Source organism: Dysidea avara, chromosome 4, assembly GCF_963678975.1.
Source record: "Dysidea avara chromosome 4, odDysAvar1.4, whole genome shotgun sequence".
NCBI lineage: Eukaryota > Metazoa > Porifera > Demospongiae > Dictyoceratida > Dysideidae > Dysidea > Dysidea avara.
The window spans coordinates 40971490-40999336 of NC_089275.1; the positions used below are offsets into that span (position 1 = coordinate 40971490).

At 38.1% G+C, this 27847-nt stretch overlaps 2 protein-coding genes and 1 pseudogene across 2 annotated transcripts in view; 1 reads left to right on the top strand and 2 right to left on the bottom strand.

Annotated features, from left to right (window-relative positions):
- LOC136252145 (ubiquitin-like modifier-activating enzyme 1) overlaps positions 1 to 27847 on the bottom strand; it is a 571137-nt gene that overhangs the window by 285822 nt on the left and 257468 nt on the right. The window contains exon 25 of the mRNA XM_066044535.1: positions 9985 to 10041. Within this exon, the coding sequence (XP_065900607.1) occupies positions 9985 to 10041 (57 nt within the window). The remainder of the gene's footprint in view (positions 1 to 9984; positions 10042 to 27847) is intronic.
- Positions 16357 to 18295, top strand: LOC136252156 (uncharacterized). The gene is made up of 5 exons (XM_066044548.1): positions 16357 to 16471; positions 16519 to 16722; positions 16773 to 17361; positions 17409 to 17450; positions 18021 to 18295. Exons 1-3 carry the CDS (start codon positions 16418 to 16420, stop codon positions 17007 to 17009), a joined length of 495 nt encoding a protein of 164 aa, XP_065900620.1. The 5' UTR covers positions 16357 to 16417; the 3' UTR covers positions 17010 to 17361; positions 17409 to 17450; positions 18021 to 18295.
- The window catches only part of LOC136252150 (ubiquitin-like modifier-activating enzyme 1), a 28422-nt pseudogene continuing 24712 nt past the window's right edge, over positions 24138 to 27847 (bottom strand).

The window sequence follows — 27847 nt, forward strand, 5'->3', positions numbered from 1 at the left end:
GCATGGCCTCCTTGTGCTTGAAAGTTAGCACATACCATTGAGAAGTTGTGTATTACTAGCTACAAGTGTACAACATTAACAACTGAAAGGCGTGTGTGCTAGGTGTACATTATGATTGTGGCAAATCACCATAGTAACCATGACTATATCATGTGATCAGCTGGACTACACACTTTAATGATCATCTTGTGTATTTACGAGATGCCTTGCTAGTTCAACTACATGGCTTCTATCATGTCCACATAGTGTAGCTATCTTGTAACTGAACTTTACAATTAATATTCCACGGGTACTCCTGTTTGCTGTCCTTCACAACCCATCTATAATAGGAAACAACCAACTGCCATTGAGAAGAGATCACATGACTGCTAATACATTGACATTCCAGCACGCACTGCTAAGTTTCTGAGTCATTAAAGCATCAAGTTAACTGTGTAACTAGTCATAGAAAATCCTGGGAGGAAGAAATTGTAAACGTGAGAATACAAATGTTGGGCGTGAGATTGAAGGCCAAATCATAAGAATCATGCCTAAGGTGTGAGAGTTGGAACCTCTGAAACATTCATATGCTTAAACCGTGCATAACGTCAGTTTCAAAGACAATGCAACTTCCTATACAGATGTTTTAAGGTTGCTTGATACCAATTTCTTCGCGCATGTGCAATGAACAGCAAAATAGATGATGTGCATACTAAATTATAATGATCAATTAGGCTTGCGCGTCGCCAAGTATCAACGGTGACTCATTCTCGCAAATCCCATACAATACATAGTGAATGTGGCTCAGACAATAACTCACCACTTGAGCTATGGGTGTGGCTTCTCACATTGCAACACATTACATTCGAGTTGGAGAAATTTGTTGTTGTCGAAGAATTTGGATTTGGATTTTATTACTGTGTAAGGTAGCCATAAGGCTGATACAACAGAGGGGAGTGCAACTGCACAACCCCAACCCATAAGCACAATACATTCAGTGTAAATCAAAGTTATAAGAATCATCTGTAGGCTGATCTACTGTAGACACAATGAAGCGATTTGAACTTTCCCCATAGACCACAATACATTAAGCCACCATTGTGACGTGCTAAAGAATCACGTGTTTATTAGAATATTTACGGTACGCATATCATCTATTCCACGAATTGTAATTTTTTAATAGAGGATCCACTCAGTAACTGACTACCGATTTTCAGTGGAGTCCTGTAAAGATTAAAAGTAAAATACAATAAAGCTAAATACAAACACACATCAGATACAATAATGCTTACCGGGATTGGAAACAGAAGTATCTACGTCATCATTTGTGTACAAAATCCCCAATGTTACGTCACAGCCTTTGATGTTATCCGTGTTTTGCCTTACTGCGTGGGTACAGATAACTCACTTTCTGTACAAATTTCACTTCAACTACTTCGCTACGAGGTTGTATTACATACTAATGAAGCCGTTAGACTGCGATACACTGTGGTAAAACATTTCTGCTGGTTGTAAATTGTAACTGTGTCAGTCGAAAGCGCGGGTCGGACTCGATGAATTTTTGCTTGTATTTTTTCACCAGTAAGTATTTAAACTAATTTGTACTCCGAGTTCATGTCTCATGGCCATAACTAATAAGTAGAGCCTACTTTATCCAATGAAACTGCTCTGCTTTGTAGTAAGATGTACCAAAAGTAACCATAACACAGATCCCACGTGCACCCACTTCCGTATCCAATTCCGGTAAGCATTTTTGTATCTATGCACACCCTTGATGCACACATACACTACAACAGGCATACACACACATACAAAACAAGTTAATGAAAATTAGGCCTGCACCGATTCCACTTTTTACCGATACTTCAAATACCAAGTACTCAGCTGGAAAGTATCTGCAAGTACAAGTACCGATACCAAGTAGCTACTTCATAGTGCACACATTTATTATATAGTGCATTTCATGGTATTCTTGTATAGGTTTTCAGTATGGTTCAGTTTATAATGAAGTAGCCAATCAAGATTCACAAAGAAGGAAGTCACTAAAATGCAAACCAGTGGATATTCCAGTATTCTTCTGGAGAAGTGTAGATAATATCATAATGGTGCTTTCAAAAACACTAAATATTCTAATACTGAAACAGTAACTTCTACCTGATTGCTTTATTAGAGTTATTGACTGTTCTATTAGAGTATATCGATCTTTTTCTCAGTAAGGCATTTTCACACGTAGGTTTCAGCATAGATCAGTAATTTTGCTGGTAGTTAGTATTATACGTGGTGCTTTTAGGCGTCCACTGTGCTAGTAAAATGAGCAAGTACAAACGAACGTTACTTTATTCTCGCACGTGATAAGAATCAGTAGCTATCTGCAACAATATAATGGCCAATTCCGATACTTCATGAAAACAGCAGTATCGGCCCGATACCGATACTGATGCTAGAATCGGTGCAGCCCTAATGAAAATACAACTTTTTAAACAAAGAAGAAGAGTAAACTTCATTGGCTATGTTACTTACCAGTGCGTAATTCGTTAGTACGTATTCGAACCAACAGAAAATATTGTGGGTGTACATCTACACTTAGGGAAAGATTTTCTACAATTTCATGAGCATGATTATTCCATCCTGTTGACTGCTAGGAAGCAACTCTCTTCTTTGCCAACTGCTAGGTCTCTCTATGTGAGAGCTAAGAATCAACTGCTCATTGAAGTCAAGTCCACCTCTGAGGATCATCTTCAAGCACTTTCTGTCCAGTCCAAATTTGCAGACTCTGCTGAACTTGAGACCTCCTGTAGAACCTGGCACCGATTATTGTCCAGTCTCCATCCTGGCCAATTGTCATTTCTTTTACGGGCAGCTTCTGACACATTACCAACTGCGATGAATTTGCGGTGGTGGAATATTCAGTGCAGTGCAAAATGTACTCTTTGTGATTTTTCGCGCCCCACCACTACTCATGTCTTAAGTGGCTGCCCAACTACATTATCTCAGGATAGGTACACTTATCGATATGACTTGGTACTTCTGTCTTTGGTCACCTACTTTATCAAAACTTTTACCGATTTGCCATTTATTCGTGTCTATGCTGACCTTCTCAATTTGCGAGCCAGTGAGTCACCTTTGTCTACTATTCCAACAGGGATGATGGTGACCCCTTTTAGACCAGACGTTGTTATACACAATACCATCGCTTCCAGTTTGTTGTTATTTGAACTGACGTGTCCATTAGACAGTGCCCACCATCTTAGAGAAGCTAGATCTCGTAAGCAAGATAAAATTGAGTACCACCAAATACTATCGGAACTAGATCGGCTAGATATTACCAACTATTATGAGACCCTTGAGATCAGTGTGCTAGGGCACTACCATCAATATTCTGTTACCAACACTTACAATGCACTCCTGTTTTGTTGACCAGGATTTATCTATTACCAAATCCTCAGTGAGACAACTACTAGATGATGCCTCAAAGGTGTGTGTTGCAGTATCCCAGAGAATTTTTATGGCGAGAGATTGCAGGGAATGGCTGTGTCCAACCTAGTACTTGCGTAATTATTGTAGTCTAATTTTTTACTTGTATGTTATACATGTAGTTACTGTATAGCCTTATATATCTGTAGGTCATTTTTTTTTCCACCGTTGCCATGCCCACACTGGCAAACCAGTATTTTGTGGTCGCATGAGACCGAGGTTTTTTGTGGATTCGTATATCTTCTCATTATTTATTAATAATGGTTTCAATCAATCAAGCGATGAAAACCCTGTATCGATAACTAAGCGCTTTTCCATTCGTAATTAGCATGTACACGCATGCATAAAAGCCACGCCCCTTGCATAAAACTTCGAAACCACGCCCATTTTGAATCCACCCCTAAAGTAGCATTCTTACTTGACTTTGGGAACGATCAGTTTCGCTTCCGCGCATCATCATGAAGCCATACATTTTCTCGGGATGCATGCATGAGAAACACAAGTTGAAGACGATTATGCGCACGGACTAGCTACAGATTATTACTCACTTTGCTCCAATCAAGCGTCCAAAGTACTTGTGAAGCCTGCTAGAAATTTTGAAATATCAGTTTTCGAAATTCACCACCGCCACCGAGACAATAACAAGTGAAATTCACGTGCACAATATTTCGACCAATCAAATCGTTCTTATTTTTTAAACTTTAAACTGTATTAGTTTTTGCGCGATAAAATTAATATTTAAAGCGGAAGTCACGTGCAATTACGTTTGAAATTCAGAAGCTATCTGATTGGTCAAAATCTTGTATGCATGAATTTGCTTGTCTTTTTGTTGTCACGAAAGAACTATGAACCATTAGAACCTGTGTACCACATGTGACTTCCACTGTAAATGTGCGAAAACCTCAGTATGTGTAATACAGTAGCTGACAAAATCAGGACCTCAATCAAAACATCTTGATCCACTATCGGATGGTCTATATTATACAGGTTCCCCCTACAATCATTTATCACATAGTGTCTAAACAGCATTCTGATTCTTAAAAACAATAATAATAATAATTTAAAACATCCTATAGTGTTAACTAGTGCACACAACACAGCAGACAAGATGATCCAGTTACTAACGAAACTTGTACTTGATGTAGGGCACCTCAACATCTTTACCATCCTCACCATCACAACAGATCTCAAACACTAAATTGTTCACATATGATGGAATCTTCTTCTTTGATACCTTCTGAACCACCTCTGTTAACCTGTACAAGGGGAACAAAGTGTGTGTGTATTAAATAGAATGATATGTGTACAGTATGTCTAACATGGATATCACCCATTATGTGACAGTTGGCACATCCCTAGATAACTAACTCCACCAAGTACCCTGCTGGGGTGCTGACCCACTGACCCAAAGTCTACAAGAGTATCATTAACACAGCCAGCTGGCTGCTTCTCCAGTTTCAAGGTTTCCTTTAATATGGATGGAGCAAGTTTCCTGCTCCAGGGGCACTTTAAGACTTCAAAATCTGGGACCAATGCAGTAGTCAAGAGATTGGAGCATCCAGAGAAGACAATAAACATACACAACACACATCAACTCACGGCATGGTAAGACGCTCTTTTCTCTTCTCTGCTTGCATAAAGAAGGAATACAATATAGACACTCCCTGTGTTACCATGGTGATCTCCAGTTTATGTGTATTCTAATAAAAGCACACATCAGATAATCACTAAACTATTAGAATACAGTAGACACACCTTGAAGTGATTAATGAGGTCTTGTAGAGTCATCTCTGAATCATCCTCCTTTTTACTGTCTAGTTCAAAGCGATCCCACAAATTGAACTCCTTGTCATTGTACTGTGAACCAGGCAGTAATATCATGGTGGGAATTAGTTGGGGTAAAACATACTACCATATAGTAGAAAACTTTGGCGGCATAAAACATTGGCAAACTGTCATTTAATTTGTCACTAAAGTTTTCAGCTGCAAAAGTACATTTCCAGCCACCCCTAGCTAAAGCCAATGCATGACAAAACATGGTGATCACTAAAGTATCACTGTATTTGCCAATAGCTATTAGAGGTGTACCGATATGGGTTTTTGGCATGTACTAATATCCGATATTGATGCCACCAAAAGAAGCCGATAACCGATACTCAATCCGATATTTGCATTATAGTTTTAAGCAAACAAAAAGTGCATGTATCCATTGCTATACTCTGCCTGTGGTGGTATACAGCTTGGGTTTCTTTTGTGCAATCCAGACAATTAGGTACCCACAAACGTTTTTATGTATACTCCCATGAAGCCTTAAACTGATATTTCTGCATTACTCCACATTCTAATGGCTTGTGAGAAAGCTGGTACAACAAGTTTCCTTGGTTATCCTGTGACCCTACTTTTTATTACAAAGGTACTCTATAACTGTTTTATTTGTAAAGACTGTGATAAGCTTTCCAGCAACAAACACTAGAATCACATGTATTTGTATGGCTTCTCGTAGCGTAGCGTAGTCCTTGTTATACATTGAACAATGGCACTAAAGACCCACATGGATAATGTAGAAACCAATGCATAATCCGTTTATGTACAAACTATTGCTATTGTATAAATATCGGTAGCGATATCGGTCCTCCTGCTGTTCTGTACCGATACCAATATTGGTAAAAATTACCATATCGGTGGCCGATATTTTAGCCGATCCAATTATCGGTACACCTCTAATAGCTATAGCCATGTTTTATGTCACTAAACTGTCCATATGGTAGTAACCACACCCTGTGCATAGCTTGAATAATGGGAATATAAATTCAGTAAATGGTTGACTGTTAATATGGCTGTCAATTAATGACATTCTTTACTGAGAATTAGAATTGTGACAAATAAGGCTGGACTCACCATCACACCACCAATATGGTATACTACTAGTACAATTTTCTACCTACTTTTTTCTTAGGAGCAGGAACTGGTTCAGTGAAGGCAAAGAACGGCAGAGCAAGATTAATGAAGCCATTCTTGTAAGTGCCGATCTTCTCACATTTGTTGATCAGCTGAAATGGAATACAACAGATACATGATGGTATGTTACAAACTCAACAGATAGGCAGACACTAACTTGTACACTACACACAGAAACAAACACACACCACACACATACAGTTATATGTGACATGCTAGAGATGCAACAATATAGTGTACTGTATCATTTAAAATACTGTACTGATATGAAGCCAAACCATATTGATATATCATGTATTGTGATACATCAACATATTAACTTAGGCAAGCGTAAAATTTTAATGGCTGACAATAAAATTATTGTACATTGTAGTTAAACTAAATGGTACTGATGCCTCTTGAAGAAAAATATGTCCTTAATAAACAACATACACCAATGTGTAGACTCCACTTTGTATTGTCACTGTATTGTGATATATAGCAGAGGCAATTACTGTATAGTAAAAAAAATTTGGCAAATTTGGTGAATAATAGTATTACAATCGCCAAAGTTTTATCCACCAATTATTTTTAGCAATCACATGAGCAGATTATGTTGAAAGGATGGGTATCGAAGTATCGTGACAGGTATTGTGGGTATTTCCCCAAGCATCCCTTGCAATTGTCACAAGGTTCGTTGTCCCACAAGAGTTCACGAAAATCCAAACATTGCTCTCTGCATTAGAAGAACGAGCGAATAATACTTACACTTGTACGGTAGCTACCACTCAAATGCAACGTCGCTATGCACAAGCAATTAAAAAACTTGCTAATTAAAGGGTGTGGCTGCCGTTTCCATCATCAGCCATCATCCCTCGGTGCAAGTAATACACTCGCGATCAAAACAGCTGCCACGCCCCTTAATTGGCGAATTGACAATCACTCACATGTAGCGATGTTGCATTTGAGCAGTACAGTTCGTGGTAGCTAAAAAATTCTATGTGAAGCCCCGTTCGCCAAAGTTTTTTCCCCGTCAATTTTGCAATAGTGGGTTTTTGCCAAACTTTTTTACCACCAAAGTTATTTACTATACGATATATCAATATGTCTACACACTGCATTATTGCAACTCAGCACACTTGTACACACACACATATGTACACACAGACAAACACACCTTATACATCTCCAGATACACCAACCCAACAACCAGTGATTTAGTAGTAGCAATAGCAGGAATGATCCTACCAGCTATCAACTTGCTCTGTATAGAGAATAACACAACAATTAATTTACAATGTACACTTCCATGGTAGACCTCTTGAATAAAAGTATTGGTCCCAACTCTCAAAAGTACACAAAAGGAGTCCCCTATACATGTTACATTACCTGATGTTTATCAACCAGTGTGATGTCATAGTTGGTGGCCCTGAGGTTGGATGCTGACACAATAAAGTCCATATGATAATTAGTGTCATCATCTTTCTCAAACTCTTCAGGGTACATCGTGATCGGTCCAGGGATAGAATCTGCCACTTGTTGTGATTCCTCCTCATCTGATAATATAACAAGAGGTCATGATATAATACAAAATTAATATTATGCATCCTTGACAATAGTACAAACACATATTACAAGTATACAGAAAAATTTGGAATTTTCAACTAGAGTAGGGACCATAGCACAATGAAAAAAGTACTGAAACAAGCTGGAGTAGTGCACGATATTAAATCACAGTAAAACAATAAGAAGTGTTATATCCCTACTGTGTATTTCCATTATGGTATCTTGAGCACCAGTACTGCCTCATCGTCATCAGGGAAAATTGAGGCTGGTTTTTGGATGATGTTATTTCATGGGCCACGCCTACTCCTTTGTGGTCCCTACTCAGTACGATATAGTAGACCTTCAAATCCCCATGGTGTCTGTTCAGATAAGTAAATTGTTTGGACAATTAACCCTTAAACCAGCATAGTCCAGAAAACTGGATCTAAACTTACTAAACACGTGTGCCCTACACTAAGTGCTGTAAATTTCAATATGTACATCCTATGGTTATGCAATTTACATCATTCTACTTGTGATGTAACAACGATTAAAACGATACCTAGGGTTTTACCAAACACTGAACGGTGAGACCAAAACTAGCTGTGTAAGCAACTTACGCAAACCCTTTACACAATTTCATAAAATGATCCATAACTTGATAGCGGTTGTTCTCATCACCTTAAAACAAGTTCCATTAGCTTTGCTACTAAATTTTCTATCAGGCTATATATGACTCACGTCAGTAGACTCACAATCAACATAGCAAGACTTTTAAACATGGAAATGCAAGTTGCTGTTGTTCATTGCTTCATAACAAGTAAGCCACTTTAGTTACAGTGTTCATTTAAACTTCTCCAAGTAGCCCAGTGAACAGACTTTAATCAATGTGTAATCATACGCTATAATAATCAAGTTATTCCACCTAATGTCACCATGCATGCCTGTATTGTGTAAACAAGCATTCCCCAAAAGAATTTTCCAGTGTAAGAAGCCGAGTATCATTTGTAGATCATACAGCTACACTCAGTGTTGGGCAAGTTACTTTTAAAAGTAACTAGTTACATATTACATATTACTTGCAACTGAACTATTTAGTTACAGTTACACATTACCTATAAAATAAAGTAACTATAATAATATTACATATTATATTACTTTGTGTCCACAGCCTTAAGCTGTCACGTGTGAAACTACCCATGACATGATTTCGCTGTTGGGCAATGTGCAAATTTTTGGTTATAAGTAAGAAGCTGGTGAATAAGCTTCATTCAGTGGGCTTCAATACTTCGTTGTGGCTAGGCATTACTCAGTGGATTACTAAGTAACTTCGTTACTTGTAGTAATAATATTACGTAATACTAGACTCACTACAGTAACTATATTACTTAGGTAACGCGTTACATTTGTAAGTAAAGTGACTTGCGTTTGTAAGTAAAATGATTTGCATTTGTAAGTAAAGTGACTTGCATTATATTACCTGTTTTTATAGCGTATTTCGTTATATTACTTAGGTACCACAAAAGTAATAATATTACGTAACGCGTTACATAAGTAACGCGTTACTCCCAACACTGTCTACACTAATACACTATCACACTTAAAAATACTCTTATTGAACCTAAGTAATGTAACGAAATACGCTATAAAAAGAGTATTTTACTTGAATGGCCTACAAGTAAAATACTCTTACTTGTAGGCCATTCAAGTGCCAAGCTACCCAACCACATGCAGCTAATTGCCTTTACTACACATATCCAGGCTGTGTTCCAAATAACTGCAGATTCATGTAATACTGCCTCAACAGTCTTCTTTAAAATAATAAATTACAGTAGACCCTCGGCTATCCGACCCATACCTTTGTTTATCTAAAATTAAAAGTATTTTTAATTAGGTGCATGTTTTATTAGAGTATTTCAACAGAACTCTGTACATATATGTATGGGCTTCAGTTATCTAAACACTTTTATCATTGCCAAGAACAAAGGGGTTCAGATAACTGAGGGTTCACTGTATACTATATCACTCAAAGCCCCACCTCTCAATTACCTGCAGCAGCACCAGATGAAGCAGCAGCTTCAGCTTCAGTAGTATCTATCTTAACACCTACAATGAACACAATGGCACAGTGGATCATGACACATGCTCACACATTCATATGAACACAGACACGACACAACTACATACATACACACGTGCACATGCATACTAGTGTTGTTTTAGTTAACTGTAACTAAAACTAAAAGTACTTTTAGTAAGGAAAATATATATTAGTTAACTAAAACTAAAACTAAAAGCAAATTCATATTATATCTAAAACTAAATCTATAACTAAAAAACAGCAGAAAATTTTACTAAAACTAAATCTAAAACTAAAAAGAATTAAGAAAGATAACTAAAACTATAACTAAAACTAAAACTAAAACAACAAAGACAATATATAACCATAACTAAATCTATAACTAAAATGAATTAAGAAGGATTACTATAACTAAAACTAAAACTCTTTACTAAAACAACACCATGTTGCTCAGACCACTACACGTATAAGTTCACATATGTTCTACAGGTGGAACAAAGCACAGAATGAAACTGTACTGCTATATGTAGCATCCATACATCAATATATGCTATAGTTTGTGACCTGAAGGTGGTTCAGTAACTATAACCATAACTAAATCCATAACTAAAAGGAATTAAGAAAAAATACTAAAACTAAAAACTAAAATTATTGATGAAACTGACTATGACTATAACTATAACTAAAACTAAAAGTCCTTACTAAAACAACACTAATGCACACACACAAACCTGATTTGGGTTCAAATTTTACTACCTGAACTTTGCAGACTACATCATGAATGTACTTGCGATCATCATTGGCTGAAAATGACATGACATTAAATGTCAGGATATTATCTCATAGTAATACACATCCCATGATCTCATACTACAGTTATGTCATAGTTGAAGCACTGACATTTATATGTACGGAAAATACAACACAAGGGGGCGTGTTAAAAGGCTAATAGCACGAGGCGAAGCCAAGTGCTGTATTTTCCTTGAGACATCCCAAGTACTGTATTTTTCGAACACAAAAGCACTTTAAGTGTTCCTGGTCGTCTTGCTCGGAGCAATTTTCTTGGCTACCCAAACTGCTTCACTTTTCAGTGATCAGACTATCAGTAAGTCGTCATATAATCTATTTGTAGTCATAGAAAGATTAGGTAGAATTAGTTTGGATAGTTTTAGCATTTGACAGTGTCACACATGTGATCCATTGTGCTGTCTGTGTGGGGTTGTTGCTTCAATTTTCCATGTCAGACTATCAGTAAGTGTTCATGTTATATATTTCTAGTCATAGAACCAACTGGTAGGCTAATTTTAGTGATTTTCAATGTCATGCACATGATCAATCATGTTGTTTAAGTGGGATTATTTTCATAACTTTTCTTGCATAACGGCACTGCATAACTGTACTGTATTTGTCCAAGCGTACTGTATTAGCCCAATTAGCTATTATTATTATTATTATTACTAGGACCGCGTCACATATAACCAAGTACATACACCAACGTGACAGCCCCCCGGTGAGGCTATTAGGTGGTGAATGCATTATCCCCAAATCAACTCAATATGTCACAGTGGTGACAGATATAACACAATAGTGGCATCGTAACTAAAGGCCACCAGTAGCTAAGTGCCAGTACATCATTGGTGTGGTATAAATGGCACAGTGATGTGTACAAAGTATATGTATACAAAACATACAGGAGAGAACTATACATTATTGCAGTATTGTATGCAGCAATACATTATAGGCAACATCACCATGCAGATAAAAATTATTAGCCAATATACAGCAATGCATATCAACATCAACTAGAGCTAAGTAAGGTTCATCAGTGATGTAGCAATGGCACAGTGATGGGTGACACACCATAGTTATGCATACACAACTTTCAGGAGATAGCTACACAATGCTGTAGGCGTATGCAAGCCAGATGAACCAGATAAAGGAAGACAGCCAAGCCACTAGAGCCTAGTAGCTACGCCAGGTGAAGGCAAAAAAGATTAAGCACGTATTGAATTGCCTGACACCAACACAAAGAAAGTTCGCCATGCCAGCTGCACAAGACAAAATTGTTTACTTGTATTTTATATGTAACTGTAAGCTTATTGTAAAGAGCGTGGCATATGTCAGTTTAATGTTTTCTTGTATTGTTTATTTACATGAATCAGTGAATCCACTGGCAGCTGGCATGGAGACTTGAGATGTTACAAACATAAAAACTTACTTGTAATCTTCTTGTTTACACAAGTGGCTTCTGTAATCTTCTTGTTTACACAAGTGGCTTCTGGCTCTCCTGCACGGGCATCACTAATCTTCTTCGCGCAATATGTAAGTAATTAAGCAAGGGTGTGGTACTGGGCGTTATATAGAATTACACGTATGGTCAAGTCATCAGCACAAACAGGAGCGACGATTATACGTTTGTGCCTTCATTCACAGGCGAATCTATCCCCGGTTAGTTCATGTCTCTAGGCCTCGTAGTTTTCTCAAACATTAATTATTAATTATTTAATTATTTATTTATTTAATTATTTATTTATTTATTTATTACGTAATTTTAACCGCGTTTCGTATTATTCTTAGTACTTGGTTATATAATTACTAGGCCCGGGGCACATACAACCAAGTACAACTACCAATAGGGCAATCTACAAATGGGGCAAGTACAACAGAGCACGACCAGCACAGAATGTGTGGAATGTGTGGATGGAAAAGATGTACATACAGTAAACTTAAGTGATACATGCAATTACAATCATTAGGGTCTACTACTATTACGTTGTATTGAATACCCGACCATGGAAGACCACATAATGCATTGTCACCACCCCTCCTCCATGATTCTCACAAGTTGAGGTGCAAGTGCATGCTCTCATATCTACGGTATTGAATCTCATGCCTGCAAACAATGAAACTTATACATCCATTAAACAGTCCTAAAATTATAATAGGATGAATCAGGGTACTGGATTAAGACATGCATGGCTGCTGAAATTATCAAAAGCAGACCTCAATGATAAAAGAAGCAGGGTATTCACTAGAAACTGTTATCTGAGTTTTTTTTTTTTGTTTTTTTTTTAATATGAGCTGGGCCATATGTCCTAAAATGATAACATGATATACTACAAGATGAAATTGAATATTGGAGAACAAACGGCTGCATGTAGCTGATCACTGTGAAAGATGGCAGTATCTTCAATAGGATAAAAATCCAATACCAGAAAATAATGGATATGCCACCAAGAAAAAGTACAATTCCATTGTGCGGTAGCATTGCAGACTGTAATTATGTATAGACACAATAATATAGTTTACAGTGTGTAGGTAAATAAACAGCAGCCAGAAGTATACAAAATAATACAAATACACAACAAACAATCATGTTAACATACTCTTAATCTTGTTCATCACCTGTTACGTGTCCACTGGTACCTGGCATGGCGACTTGGAACTCAATGTGCCACCTGAACATACTTGTAATCTTGTTGTTTACTCATAAAGTGGCCTCTGGCTTTCCTGCAATCACTCTCGTCTAAAATTAACGCATGGGTGTGGTACTGGGTGTTATATAGAATTACACGTACGTTAAAGTCATCAGCACGAACATAACAGGTGCAACAATTATACAGTTGTGCCTTCGTTCATAGGCTAATCGATCCCCAGTTAGTTTATGTCTCTAAGCCTCATAGTTTTCTCAAACATTAATTATTTATTTATTTATGATGTAATTTTAACCGCATTTCGTATTATTCTTAGTACTTGGTTGTATAACTAGGACCGGGGCAAATACAACCAAGTATAATCACAATCAGGACAACCTACTAATGGGGCATGTACAAACAGTGCACGGCCAACACAGTATGTGCAGGTAGAAAAGATGCACAGTAATACCAAGAGTTCATAATATAGAAAGGGGAGAGAGTGTCCAACTCTCAATATGACCCGTATAAAATCACCGCGTCGAGTATCCCGTGTTTCTCTGTATATTTCCGAAAATATTTAATACCTTTTACCAAATCAGACACGTTGTTGATTGGCGTTGATGGAGTGGGGAATCCTTACGTACCACCATATTATACTGGATACTGCGCTTAAGTAAGACGTGCGCGTAACATAGAATTGCACGTGATGTTCAAAAATGGACGATGGTGACGGTACGCACTCAAATAGCGGGCGTACTAGTACGCGGGAAGAAGCCTCGGAAGAAGCATGCACCCCAGTCCGTGATGCTGGCCATGGTAGCGGTAACAGACGCCTTGTGTTTAATGCCAGGCCAAGACTCTTGCCTAATGAACAGCCACTAGCCGTCTCAGGTAACATGACTCGTGACTACTGCAAGTATGTGCACGTACAGCTGGCCTTTTTTTTTCAGGAGTGCCTCATGTAATACCACCTTCCCATGCGTACCCTTTACGCTACAATGTGAGCTATCCTGCTGGTTCATACTACCAGACTGAATGCCACCTCACAGTACCTCCATACAACTTGCCACCTGTGCTTGTGAGGCCAGCACAACCTTTCTTTCAATATGAAAGTGCATTTCCAATGGGCATAGGTACACAACCACTTCAGAATGCAGCACTACTCAGTATTAGAAGTCAGTCATTGGTTCGACAGGGCACAGGTAACCAACAAGAAGATATAATGAATGGTCTTATTAATTGCTTTGCAGGAAACAGCTTGAATAGTAGCGCAAGTACTACTAATGTGAGTATCCAACCACTTGAAAATACAGATGATAGCTTGGTGGCAACTGATCAGAGCACAGCTACAACAGGTAACTAAGAGATGTACAAAAGCATTGTATAGTATTTACTATGAAGAAGATGTACCTGTGAATAACCAGCAAAGTCATGACATCACATCTAACCAGACACAAGAAGAGAGCAATGATAATGTAGCAGCCACCACTGAGCTAACCAATTGTGTTGAGTACACTACTATCATAGACGAGGTTATTGTGAAAGGTCAACAGGCATATCCAGACCTTGTATTTGCTAAAAGAATGGGAGATGGTAGTACTATCTTAGATGTAACACAGAGTAATATGGAAAAACATTCCCAATGCTGGGTATATATTTGTGGCAAGAGTAATTTTTTATCAATCATCTACTACTTTATGTTATGATGTTCAAGTACTCTTAACATCTGTGCAGAAAGGAACAGTGCACAATGTAGATGAAGCTATAATGGTGTGTCGTATAATATCCTGTGAAGGGGACCACAAATTTTGTCCAGGATTGAATGAGAGTGAGTATTATGACAAATACTTTTCCATTATTCGATTCCACTTGGAAAGTGTCCGACTGTGGGATAGACCTTTTAAGCGTGTCGACTCCAAAGACTGCACCTTGTGGTATCAGCTTAAGAGTAATGCATCTGATATGCAGAAGAGCAGTGATGAAGTACTCTGCAGACCGTGCAAAAGATTAAACAGTTATCTTGATCATCAGCAGAGAAGGTCAGATGTCAGTCCAGGAACGCGTCTGAAGAGGCAACAGCCGTCATCACGATATAAGTTGAAATATCTTTCACCTGCTAGTATTCGTAAAAGAAAAGCTGCAACTCAGAAAGAATGGTCAAATGACAAGGCAAAATTATCAAGGCTTAGTGAGTTTGATATTACCCTCGAAGATGACCAGTCGGATGAAGTTAGTGAAGTTCTCCAGACAATTGAACAACAATGTTCAGAAGAACTACACAGCATTCTCAAGGAGGCTGATGCCCACTCATCTACTACTGGAAAATCAATTCGAAGTTCATGGGAACGGGACAAGGCAAGCTGCAAGGCACAGTGATCAAATACAGAATGGTAAACTTGTGCATAAATAAATATTTGTTTTAATGTTTCATTATTACTAGACACTGGAAAGAAAGGAAATCATTGGAGTCTAATTACAATTCGGATCGGTATGTCATCCTTAATACACTGTATGAGTGTTTATTAACATGTGATAAACATTGTAGCACTTGCAGTCTATGTACGCAGCCCAGCAGCTTATGAAGCTTTAAAAAGCTTTAATATATTGCAGTTACCATCCAAGCCCACCTTGCAATCCTATACTGGTGCTTTCTTGCATGAACCTGGAGCATGTGCTGAATCAATCATCAAAGTATAGGACTTTTCAACAGTCATTCCAGGATCAGAGTGGAGCCGTTCCTATGTCAGATGGGGCAGTCATTTTTGATGAGGTGAAATTCATATCTTCATTAATATGGAACTCCCAAAGTCACCACCTGGTTAGTTTAGCGATGTCATCACAGGAGCAAGCTAATCTGCAAGATATTTTTGCTCTTTTCGACCCCACCAGTCGTTTAAAGCAACCTAGTTACATTTTACAGTTCTTGTGGCGAGATCTAACCTCAAGTTTTGACATAGTGGGTCCGTATTTTACTAGTGAAAACCCGATGACTGCTAAATTTGTCATGGCATGTGTTCTGGAGACAGTCAAGCTTTTTCAGGTACGTGTCAGGATAATAATCAATCTGTTACCATTCTTATTACATAGGTTTATGGCTTAAAAACTAGCATTTTGGTTTGCGATGGTGGAGCACCAAATTTAGCAGCTCTGAAAGCCAGCCATGGGTGCTTTGGAGCATATGGGAATAACACTCATAGAAACCTGTCCGACCAACATGTTATAAAGCCATGGTTTACAAATCCGTTTAATCCACCAAATCGTATTTTTTGGCTGATCTGTCCAACACATCAGGTACACAATTAAGCAATCAATGTCATGTGAAATTTTTTTGCATACTGTAGCTCAAAAACATGATCAATGCTTTGTTTGCTTCTAAAGATGGTGGAGCTAGGAAATTTAAGACCCCTGAAGGCATTCAATTTGGATGGCAGGCAATAGTTGACATGTACCAACGGGAATGTCAGAGACGTGATGACGGTGTTGCCAGAATGATTCCTAGGCTTCGTGAAATACATATTATAAGGGATTCTTGGACAAAACTGAATGTGACACCTGCTAAGATTACAGGTGAACTTTAATAAAAATTGATACAATATATATCTGTAAAACTCACAAAGCACTTGTAATATTTCTGATTGATACGTACATGCATTTTGGCCTGCAGTGCTCATGTGTAAATACTCACTTGTCGTCTTTAATTTTTATAGCAAGAATTAGTGTTGTCTGAGTTGTACCAGTATGTTAACAGTATCCCAACACCCAATGATGCTGCCAACGTGAGATGTACTCTGGCATACCTTGAAGCATGTAATCAACTATTCGAGAAAGGTTTTCTGAGCCACTCTAAAATCTGTGATACCCAAGGAGATGTTTTGAAATCCATTGAACAAGGATATGAATACTTCAAGAAGTGGTACAATGATCTTTATGGTTAGTAAACAGTTGTATGTCACAGTTTCTATTTTATATAATTGCAGGTAATGCAGCTACAACTGATGCAAGATTTTTAAGTTGGCAAAGTTAGTTTATACCATGAGTTGTATACCATAATATCAGAGGAGGTACGACACACTCACGTGAGCACATAGGACTTGTACAGAGCAATTAAAAACAGGTTTCATTGAAAACTTGGTACCAATTGAATGCTTTTCTTATGCATAATTTAACAGTGCAGTGAACCCCACTGGTTTGATATTAATATACAAGGTGATTGGAGACATCGTCACGTGATGAAGAACTCATCGTACGAAATGAAGGGCAAACGTAAAGCCAGATTAAGCATCAGTTCAGAAGTTAAAACATGCCATTAACACAAATTCTATTTGATTGTGCTTAAAGTGTGTTGTACCTCCTCTGCTATAACATATTGCAGCAAAATTTGGCCAACATATGGTCCCATTTATGAGTTAAGTAATAGTTGCTTTAGAACTATTTGCTAGTCATAATTAATGAAGTTGACTGTGGCACTATTTAAGTGTGGTTACTATTCGAGGTGTAGCATCTAACCAAGTAAATACAGTATGTAGGCATTATGCCTATTTGTGTACAGTATTGTATACAACAGTTTACGTGTATGTTGTTTCTTGTAGCCTGGGATTTGTTACGAATCTGTGTGTATGGAATGACTGGATTTGCAGAGTGGTTCCTACACAAGTATCCCAACCACTTCATCAGTCCGATTTGTTTGTCAGGCAGTGCAGTGGAGACCCTGTTCAGCCAATTCAAGCACTGCTGTGGTGGAAAGCTGAGTTCATCCAACTATGCTGTGGCCAGAGCATCACACCTGATCAAGCACACTGTATCTTCTCACCATAGCTCCAAGGGCTATACAGATGTACCATTAAATCTCCCAGAGTGTGCACTGCAGAAGGAAAATAAACTAATTCCAATTATTATATAGTAATGTATGATACAACCAGTTCGTAGTACACCCTTTTCATAAATATTACTACAAAATCTTGCTATATCCAAAAACCTAGAATACAGTACTTAAACAAGGGTGAACTTTGTCTGTTTAATGACAAAACTTTATTTACTGATTTGATTTGAGGTTCACATGATGACCTAATAAACTGTCCCTCAAGTTCAGCCCACTTAAAGTAGCAGTTCCTTTTTTTGCTGCAGCAGATTGCTTATATGAGTCAAGGGACTCCTGAATTCGTGTATGGCTCAGTTTACGAACCAACTCTGTGAAAATTCCATTTAGCTGCTTATACGGTAAAGAGATTGCTTCTGGTATTTTCCGTGTAGAACATTGTCATTAGTTCTGTGTTGTTGTCAATGGCATCAGCAACTGACTTCACAAACTCAGTCCCCTGTTCACTAAATTGACTGACATTTGTGTGTTCTTTTGTCTTAACATCAACAGCTTTCAAGAAAGGCAACAGTTCTTGGCATGGAAAGTACATGTAGCCTTCATCTCGATATTTCAAATATGCCGGGGTGTCAATCTTATCATTTTCCATGTGGACACTTAGTTTCTGTAACACTGTTATTTCTAAAGAAACTTGGTCTTTGTCTTTACTGGATGTTTTCATTTTATTGTATCTCGTCTTAAGCATATCTGCAATGGCCCCTCCACCACACCGGTAGTATACATCGTCAGTATCTTCATGAACTGCTGCCACTTGAATTGGTTCGGCTGGTTTGATTACATTTTGGCATTGTCGGAGTAATTCATTATATGTGGCGCTGAAATATGATATTTAAAAAGTTTTTGCAGTATCACTGTTAACTGAGTAGCTGCTACAAACTTTGTGCCATTCACTTCTGACTGTCACCCCTTTCACTGCCAAGGGATCTGATGGGTGTAGACCTATATCTGTCAATTCACTGTTTTTCAACACAAGGAAATAACTGCAGTGGCTGTGCCACTTGAGTTGGAACTGTAAGTATCGCTCTTTTAACGTGGAACACTCTTCATACAATCTTAGAAATGTTTCTTTCAAGTGCTCTGTGAAAAACGATAGAGAAACTGGAGTGACGGAATCACAAAATGCTTTTAGCAATTCGCTTACCACTGAAACCTCCTTTGTTGTGCTAGACAAATTCTTCAGGGTAATTTCTTCGTTACTTGTAGACGAAATACGAGCTAAAACGTTTTTTTGTTCAAGACATGACGTCGTCGGGTGGTCTTACGCTCTCCTTCTTGCTTAGTCTTGCATCGCTCAGAAGTGGTTTTCTTCGATTTTCGTTTAGTGGGTGGTGGTTCTATTTCATTGTAATCTTCGCACTCTTCGTCTTGTTCCATTATCTCATCATCAAATACATCAGCTTGCCACGAGGCTTGTTGAGACATTTCAACATTGGCGCACAAATGGATTTAAGCGCTTTATTAAATAATTAATATATTGATAGCGCTTATTGAAAAGAGTCTGCATTATCACCTACTGTGCTGATCACGGATTGAAGCTATGACTTAACGCGGTGATTTCTCAGAGGGTATTGACACTTGGACACTCTCTCCTCTTTCTATATTATGAACTCTTGGTAATACAATTCTAGAGGAATTGACTGGCACATATACATAAGGGATGTATTAGCAGACCATGGTAAGATTGGGATAAAAGCAGAGTATTTCAACTGTCTGTCACCTACAACTGATATCTGAGTTATGTGTATATTTAACATGAGCTGAGTCATTTGTACTAAAATGATCACATGATGCCATGGATACGCTGCAAGACCAAAAAAAAAAAGGAAAACAAAGAGCATTGCTGATGGCGGCAGACTGTAGCTACATATAATAATAGCAGTTAATAGCAAGCACAACCATGCACATAGCAATTAACAACCTAAGGGCACATTTTGTGTATGTTGTTTGTTCTCTCCATCAGCGTTCAGTATGTGGGATGCAATTTGGCAGTTTCTCAGGGCCCATATCAGTGATCAGTCTGGGAACTCCTGGCACTAAAAGGCTTCAGGTGGAGAGCTATGCATCATCACACAAACTTGCCAGCTGGAAACTGCACCTTCTTCACATAATGGCCTGCCAGCTGAGGCTTTCTCCCATACCATACACGAGTGAAGGTAGCCTAGTTACACGAGACTAAAGAAACAAGACTATCAAAGTGTTTTAACCAACACAAACTAACCTCCAGCGATTAGTAGCAACTTCCAATCATGTTGTTTATTAAGCACCCACTTTCAAACACAAATGAACAGCAGTTCGGGTGTCTAGAATCCGCCTGATCTATTAATAGTGGGCGTCACGTGTAACTGTTTTGATCAGCGTTAAATAGAATCGTCGTACATTTCTATCACCTTCACGATAACACCCGTCCATTATACGATTGTCTCTTCATACAACATGGATTCTATTCCTGGTGAGTACGAAGCCTTAGGCCTTGTAGTTTTCTCAAACATTATTTATTTTTTATTTATTCATTATTTATTTATTTATTCATTCATTCATTATTAATGACATAATTTTAACCGCATTACGTATTATTTTTAGTACTTGGTTGTATAATAATTGGTAAAAGGAAAGACAAAGTCTTATAAAACCAATCTCAAATACATCTAAATAAAATCAACCGGCGGTCATACAAAAATACATCTAATTTAGTCTTAAAGATCAGTACATTAGGTGCAGATACAATTTCGTGGGGTAAGGTGCTCCAATCATTGAGCTAGCCACATAACTGTGCTGTATGACTCAAACAGTACAATTATGCAGCTAATCAGTACAATATGTGGAAATACAGCACACAGCGGCACTTTCATCCTACTATGCAAAGTACAATAAGTTATAGTTCAAGCATTGCCGCCTGTGTGTATGGAAAATACAGCCCGAGGGGGTGTGTCGAGAGGCTAATACAGCACGAGGCAAAGCCAAGTGCTGTGTTTTCCTCGAGACACCTCCCAAGTGCTGTATTTTTCATACACACAAGCATTGGCGGTGCTTTAAGTGTTGTCATATTGTACTTCCTGGTCATCTGGCTCGGAGCGATTTTTTTCTAATACTCAAACCACTGCAATTAGGATATCGGTAAGTGTTTATATAATCTACTTCTAGTCGTAGAACAAACTAATAGGACTTTTAGTTTGGCTAGTTTTAGTTTGGCTAGTTTTAATGATTTATAATGTCACACACGTGATCAATCATGCTGTCTTAGTGGAGTCATGTTTAAATAGCTTCATGATCAGACGATCAGTAAGTGTTTGTACAATCTATTTCTAGCCGTAAACGAACTGATAGGATTAGTTTGGCAGGTTTTAGCGATTTATAGCATCTTGCACATGCTGTCCCAGTGGGTTGTTTTCATAACATTTCTTAAATAAATTCTCCACATAACTGTACTGTATTTGCCCAATTAGCTGCATAACTGTTCAGTATGACTCATACAGTACAGTTTTCCTGCTAATTAGACAGTACAGTATGCAGCATTGCTTTGATCCTCCCACACAAAGTACAATAAGATACAGTACATATACATCATACCATATATTACAGCAATGACATGACTACCACATGTAACTTTCAACATGGAAAACTATACAGGTTGTGCTACCCGAGGATGAGGGTGAACATATCAGGCAAACCACAAGTGGCTGTAGTGTAACTATTACAATGTTATTAAACCAGGCGCATGCCCACAGCCGGCCAAAGGCCGGCTGTGGGCATGCACCTGGTTTACTGAAATTGTTTTCATAAAAGTGTGTGTGTGTACCTATCTACCTATCTACCTATCTATGTTTGTCCGTACGCACCCACATGAGCAAAATCGTTTAATAACGGTAAAAGCAACTTTTACGTAAGAAGTAAAAGTGAAATGAAGTCTGTATTAAACTTCTGCACAGGTGAACTTTGCTCTGAGGTGGTTTCTTTTCGGCGGACTGAAATACGGGTGTGGTGACTTTCCTCAGACTACCTTCCCCTTGAGGTTTTCAGGCATTTAGCAACTGAAAAACAACGGTGCAGGCCTCGTACACTACCAAGAATAGCCTATCGCTTCGAGTTGAAAGGGGGCATATCCCTTACGTACGCGAACGAAAATGAAGAGCAGCTTTGAGGCTTTGTCGAGAGAATTTGTGGGAAAAAACACATTAGTCACACTATAAAACAGTTTAGAAGATAGTTTTGTGCGTAATATTTGTGCGCAATATTTGTGCGTAATATGTTGGTAAAAGCGGTTTGTTTAACAAACGCTTCCTTAGTAGTGCATAGCAATGTAATTGAACGAATTACGAATATTTCATGAATTACGAAATACGAGAATTAGCTAATAATATTATTGCACAACCCAAAACTACCCTATTGTAAAGTAGTAATACATAGTTGGTTAATTCATAGTAGTATATACTGTCTATGGTTAATTCCAGATGAGTTAGCTAGCTGCATGGCGCCTGGTTTTTAGAAGTAGCACAACATCAACTTGTTTTTATAGTACTCCATCATGTGCCAATAAACATTTTCTCCATCTAAATATTTGCTCATTACGAATATAGCCACCTCTGTAGTTCTACAATACAATTCGAGCATATAAACCTGTTGAGTAACTCTGCTTCACCAAGGACCATTGGGTCATCAAGCTAGAGTCCTGCTGGTGCCATCAACTGTACTGAGCTTGAAGTACACATCATGGTATCCTCAAATGTAGTTCAAACAAAACATGTCCAGAGGATGACTATAATCTGAATTTGCTAGTTAGTTGACTGCTTGATAACTAATAATGGACGCCCGGGCATGGCACACAAGGGACATGCATTTTACCCATGATTTGGCAAATTTAAAGGTAAACAATGATATTAATTTTTTGCTTGATTTGCCAGAGCTTCCCTCCTGTACAGTACAAGCCACAGGATTTATTGAAGGGCTACTACAGTGGTCCTTAGATACATACTAAACAAGTTCAGGGGAGGATCCAGACTTATTAAAAGGGGGGTTCCATTCTGGAATTGCAACTTCAAGTTGAAGAACAAAAAAAAAAGTCATCATCTGCTGACAATGGCTGCCCCTCACCATAGATACCCTTACCAACCAGAGGAGGTTGGTCATGCATCATCATTCATCTCGTGATCTCAAAGGAAGGGCTGAACTAATTCAACCTTCATACCTCTTAATATTCTAAAGGACGGATTGTATAACCATACCAGAGCATCCCAGTGATATTACAAGCCTTCTCAGCACAATGCGCTGCTTTTCTAGCTGTTAAACAAGCCTTAACACATAGAACAATGCTTAGTTGCAAAATTTCGCGTCATAGGATTGACGCGTGACCAACCTCCTCTGCTCAAAAACTATATTTCCTTATTTATAACTATACATGCATAGTCTGCTACAATGCTCCCCTTAAGAATACTGTGACTGCTCTATTAGAGTATCTTGATCTTGACTGCTCTATTAGAATATATCTCGAGTAAGAGAGGCTCTTTCAAAAGGGGGGTTCCATGGAACCCTTTGAACCCCCTGGATCCACCCCTGAAGTGTGACTATAATTCAAACCACAGTGGTAAACTTACGTTTTATCCCATAAATCTTAGCAAATAATATTGATGCAGACACTATAAAGTCCATGTGTAAAGTCTACAGTGATAAGAAGACATGTACTAATGGGAGTACTGTCATGAAAAACTTGTTATATTTCAGGTCAAATAGGTTGTGGCAAACTTCACAAAAATGATGTATAGTGCATTTGAAGCAGAGTTTCATGACCGTTAAATATTTACAGATAACTAATATCACATACCAATACATTAGTTACCTCAGTGGGGTCAAAAATAATTAGTTTGGGGCATCTTTTGGGACCACTCCAGAAGGTTTGACCAGATGAAGTTATCTGAAGAGGATAGCATTATTACAATTGATTGTGGTGTTTAGTTTACTGCTCACATGATCTGCTGGGAAGTTAAACAACAATTGAGAGATGGTATTGTAGTAATATTCCTGGAACTGATTACGAGCCCATGTTATACAATCATCAAATGATCCCGGTTTGTTGACTATACTGGACTTGAGCTGCTGGAGTATCTCCATCTAATGCACACCACATGACATCATTCTGTGTAAGTCTAATAAATTGGACACTAACCGGCTGCATTCCACTCTTCATTGTCTTATTAATAAACTCAGGATCACTAAATAAAAAAAAGTTCACTGCTACTACCCGTATATGTATGCAAAAAAAACATCTTATCAACTGTAACAGTTATAGTCTTATGTAAATACAAACACAGAGAGAGTACCTTTGTGCACAACAAGCCAATGAAATTTAGAAACACTACATTATCACTGAACACACAGTTAGTGAGGGATGGTTAATGTACACTATTCCATGAGACTTGTAGACACTATTAGTTATACAAGTCATTGCTTGATAGTGTGACATGTTGTAGCATCACTATTACACCATGTGTGGGGATCACATGATGCATGACGGTATACGATGCTGGATTACAACGCCACTACATATTAGGAAACAAAAAGTCTGTCAATGTAGTTGCGTTCTAACTGTGAGCAATACCAGTTATGATGATCCAACCACTCCATGAAATTTAAATAAAGTATTGTAGCCAATGAAATTGTTAGCCTTTAGGTTTATAAACAGCAGACCAAGGCAGGTAAGGTAAGTCACAAAACTAACAAAATAGTCAAGCATATGATATATCATGTGTGTGCAAGTTCTAAATGGAAGGTTACTATGGAGATTAGATAAAAACAACTCAAATCACTAGGAAAAAACTTCAATGGTACTAGTACAACACACACCACCAACCTGGCATGCTGGTTAGCATTCTGAGCTGGCTGTACAAACAGTCCTTCAAATATTTCCCTTGCCCACTACAGTAAGAATTAATAATAACAATAATAGCATACACTTTATGCGTTCTTCCCTTAATCTATCTGACTCTAACATGGTCAGAAAATATAAACTGTTTGGCTTAACTGAAGTTGCTAAATTACTCTAATAGAACAAACACTATCTTCAACAGCAAACACTCTAATTGAACAGTCACGTTCAATGCAGGTTGGTCACTGGCACAGTATCACAACACAGTTTATCTAGCACTCCCTCAATCACACACTCTATTTGATGAAGAAAGGTCACTTGCCTACACCACCCTTCACCATTTTAACAGCTAACAAGTTCAGATATGTAAGCACAAAGATGATCAGGTCATGGTGATCTCATAAATCATTCCTATATAAGACACACGTGCTATACACCTGTGGAATATGGTGAATTTCATTGGGAAAGTTCTTTAGGGAACAAAGTGGTATCTTATTGTCGGGAGGGTCTTGAGTGGAGGAGTAACTCTCAGTCTTGTGGGGCAGGACAACTTGTGTGTTCCCCTTAGTACCCAGTGTACCTGACTCTAACAGTGGCTTGCAGTAGAACACACACCTCCTGTCCATGTAGTTCCCTGTAGAAATAGTGTACAAGTGTGTCAATTGTATTGTATCAATAGACATTTTCAGTATTGTAAAACATTCTGGGAAACACATGCTCTCAATGTGTGCAGCATTTGAAGAATTTAAGATATCTACATAATCATACCTATGCTCTAAAAGTGGAACTATAAATATTACTGGAGAGACACTTCTCCAGAAGACTTAAAATACTGAACACCAAAAGCCATTCCACAACAAGAATACATGTGTATAGTCTCTTTAAGTGCTCTGATCTGAACACCTCGAAAATTACCGGAGAGACAGAATTTTTTAGAAGTCTTAAAACAATAAACTTCAAACTAACCAAAAGCCATTCTGCAACAAGGATACATGTAGTCTCTTAATTTGTACAGCCAAAAGCTGGTAATATGATACCACCACTAACACACATACACGACTTCTACATTACACTGTACATGTGCGTACATCATACAACACTGAATAAACACAATATTTTTTCTCCTACTCGGCTTTCCATTAGAGAGAGAGATAAGCCAACAAAGTCACATTGCCTGAGGGATGGCATTTGATGTGGTGAAGGTTTCCATACATATATAGATATTACGTGGGGAGCATTACTAGTGCTACAAATGGCATAGATGTTATATCACAGGTAGTTAGTTAAGAGATAGGATATCAATGAAACAAGGAAAACCAATGGCAACACTCACCAATACACACCATACACTTACATACACTACATGTTCTGGAATACCACAAGCGTGCATTAACTGTTGCCATCTATCTCAAAATAACAAATCAGATAAACGTAGAACCTTTCATTTTCTTAAAACATGTGTTTATGGTACGTACAGTTACTTACTATCGACAACATTGTCCAGAGCATTTGTGACTCCATCAAGTGCCTCGAAGAAGGCATCATCGTAAATTTCTTGTGTCAGTTAAGTATAACAAACATACAACAAAACTGTATTAGTCTGTATATACTACACAACACAAACATTAAATCAATCAGTGATATGGGATGTCAATCACCCCCACACTAACACAATCACACAATCAGATGACACAAATAGTGTGTAAACATTACAAGTCATCAATACTAGAGCACTATACTGGCCTCTAACCTGATCACACTAACCACACACTGTACAAGATTATAATGCAAACAATTGTTTACACTGTGAATCATGAATCAGCACATCTTGACAGGATAAACTACTGAAATAACTGAACCATGACACTGCCAGTAAGCAACGGTCATAACTGCTGTTGTGTAATTTACACTGACAATTTCTACATGCTTGAAGAATCAATTACACCATTTACATGCATTACTACACTGACAGAATCAACAAGTCCACTTAAAAAAAAAGTAGTCTGCAAACTACTGATGTACATACAAAAGGAAGGAAGATGGCCAGTCCAGTATACACACAACATAATGACATTTCCTGCCAAACATATGATGGGTTTCAGTCACCAGTGATGATTGATTTGCACCTACACACTAATGCAATGTGTTTTCAGTAGGCACCACATAGACTTCTTTAGATTAAAGACTTTTGACCAGATAACCTACACTTGTAGGATGATCTAGTGCACTCCTCCATTTGGTTAGTGAATGACTTGTTATCAACTACAACCCACAAACCATACACTATAGGAGATACCATCACAACCAATACTGTACAGCGATTTGCGTGAACCTTGCAAAAAATACCGAACCAAGCAGCACATGCATAACCAGTATTCTAATATGGCGGGAGTGCCTGTGTTGAATGTGGCGGGTACACAGGTGTCTGTCGCTGTTGTTCCTCACGGAAGTTGCCAGTTCTCTTCACGTTCGGTAAGTAGTATGTAAAGAATGAAATATTGTTTGAGCAAGTATTAGGCACAACTGAAGTCAGTTGAGAAATATTCATGTGTTGCTTGTAGGAACTGCTATCCCAGCCAGTCCCAGAAATTCGCTACCACGTGAACATTTTTAATGGCTCTAGAAGAATGCTTCAGCGTGTCAGGGATCTACATCACTACACAGGCCAGTTCAATTCATTAGCA

Excerpts from the sequence above, each read along its gene's own strand:
- LOC136252156 (XM_066044548.1), top strand. The coding sequence starts at position 16,418 with ATGACTGCTAAATTTGTCATGGCATGTGTTCTGGAGACAGTCAAGCTT. Across the intron at positions 16,472-16,518 it reads AGACAGTCAAGCTTTTTCAG|GTTTATGGCTTAAAAACTAG; the intron begins GTACGTGTCAGG and ends CTTATTACATAG. Across the intron at positions 16,723-16,772 it reads TGATCTGTCCAACACATCAG|CTCAAAAACATGATCAATGC; the intron begins GTACACAATTAA and ends TGCATACTGTAG.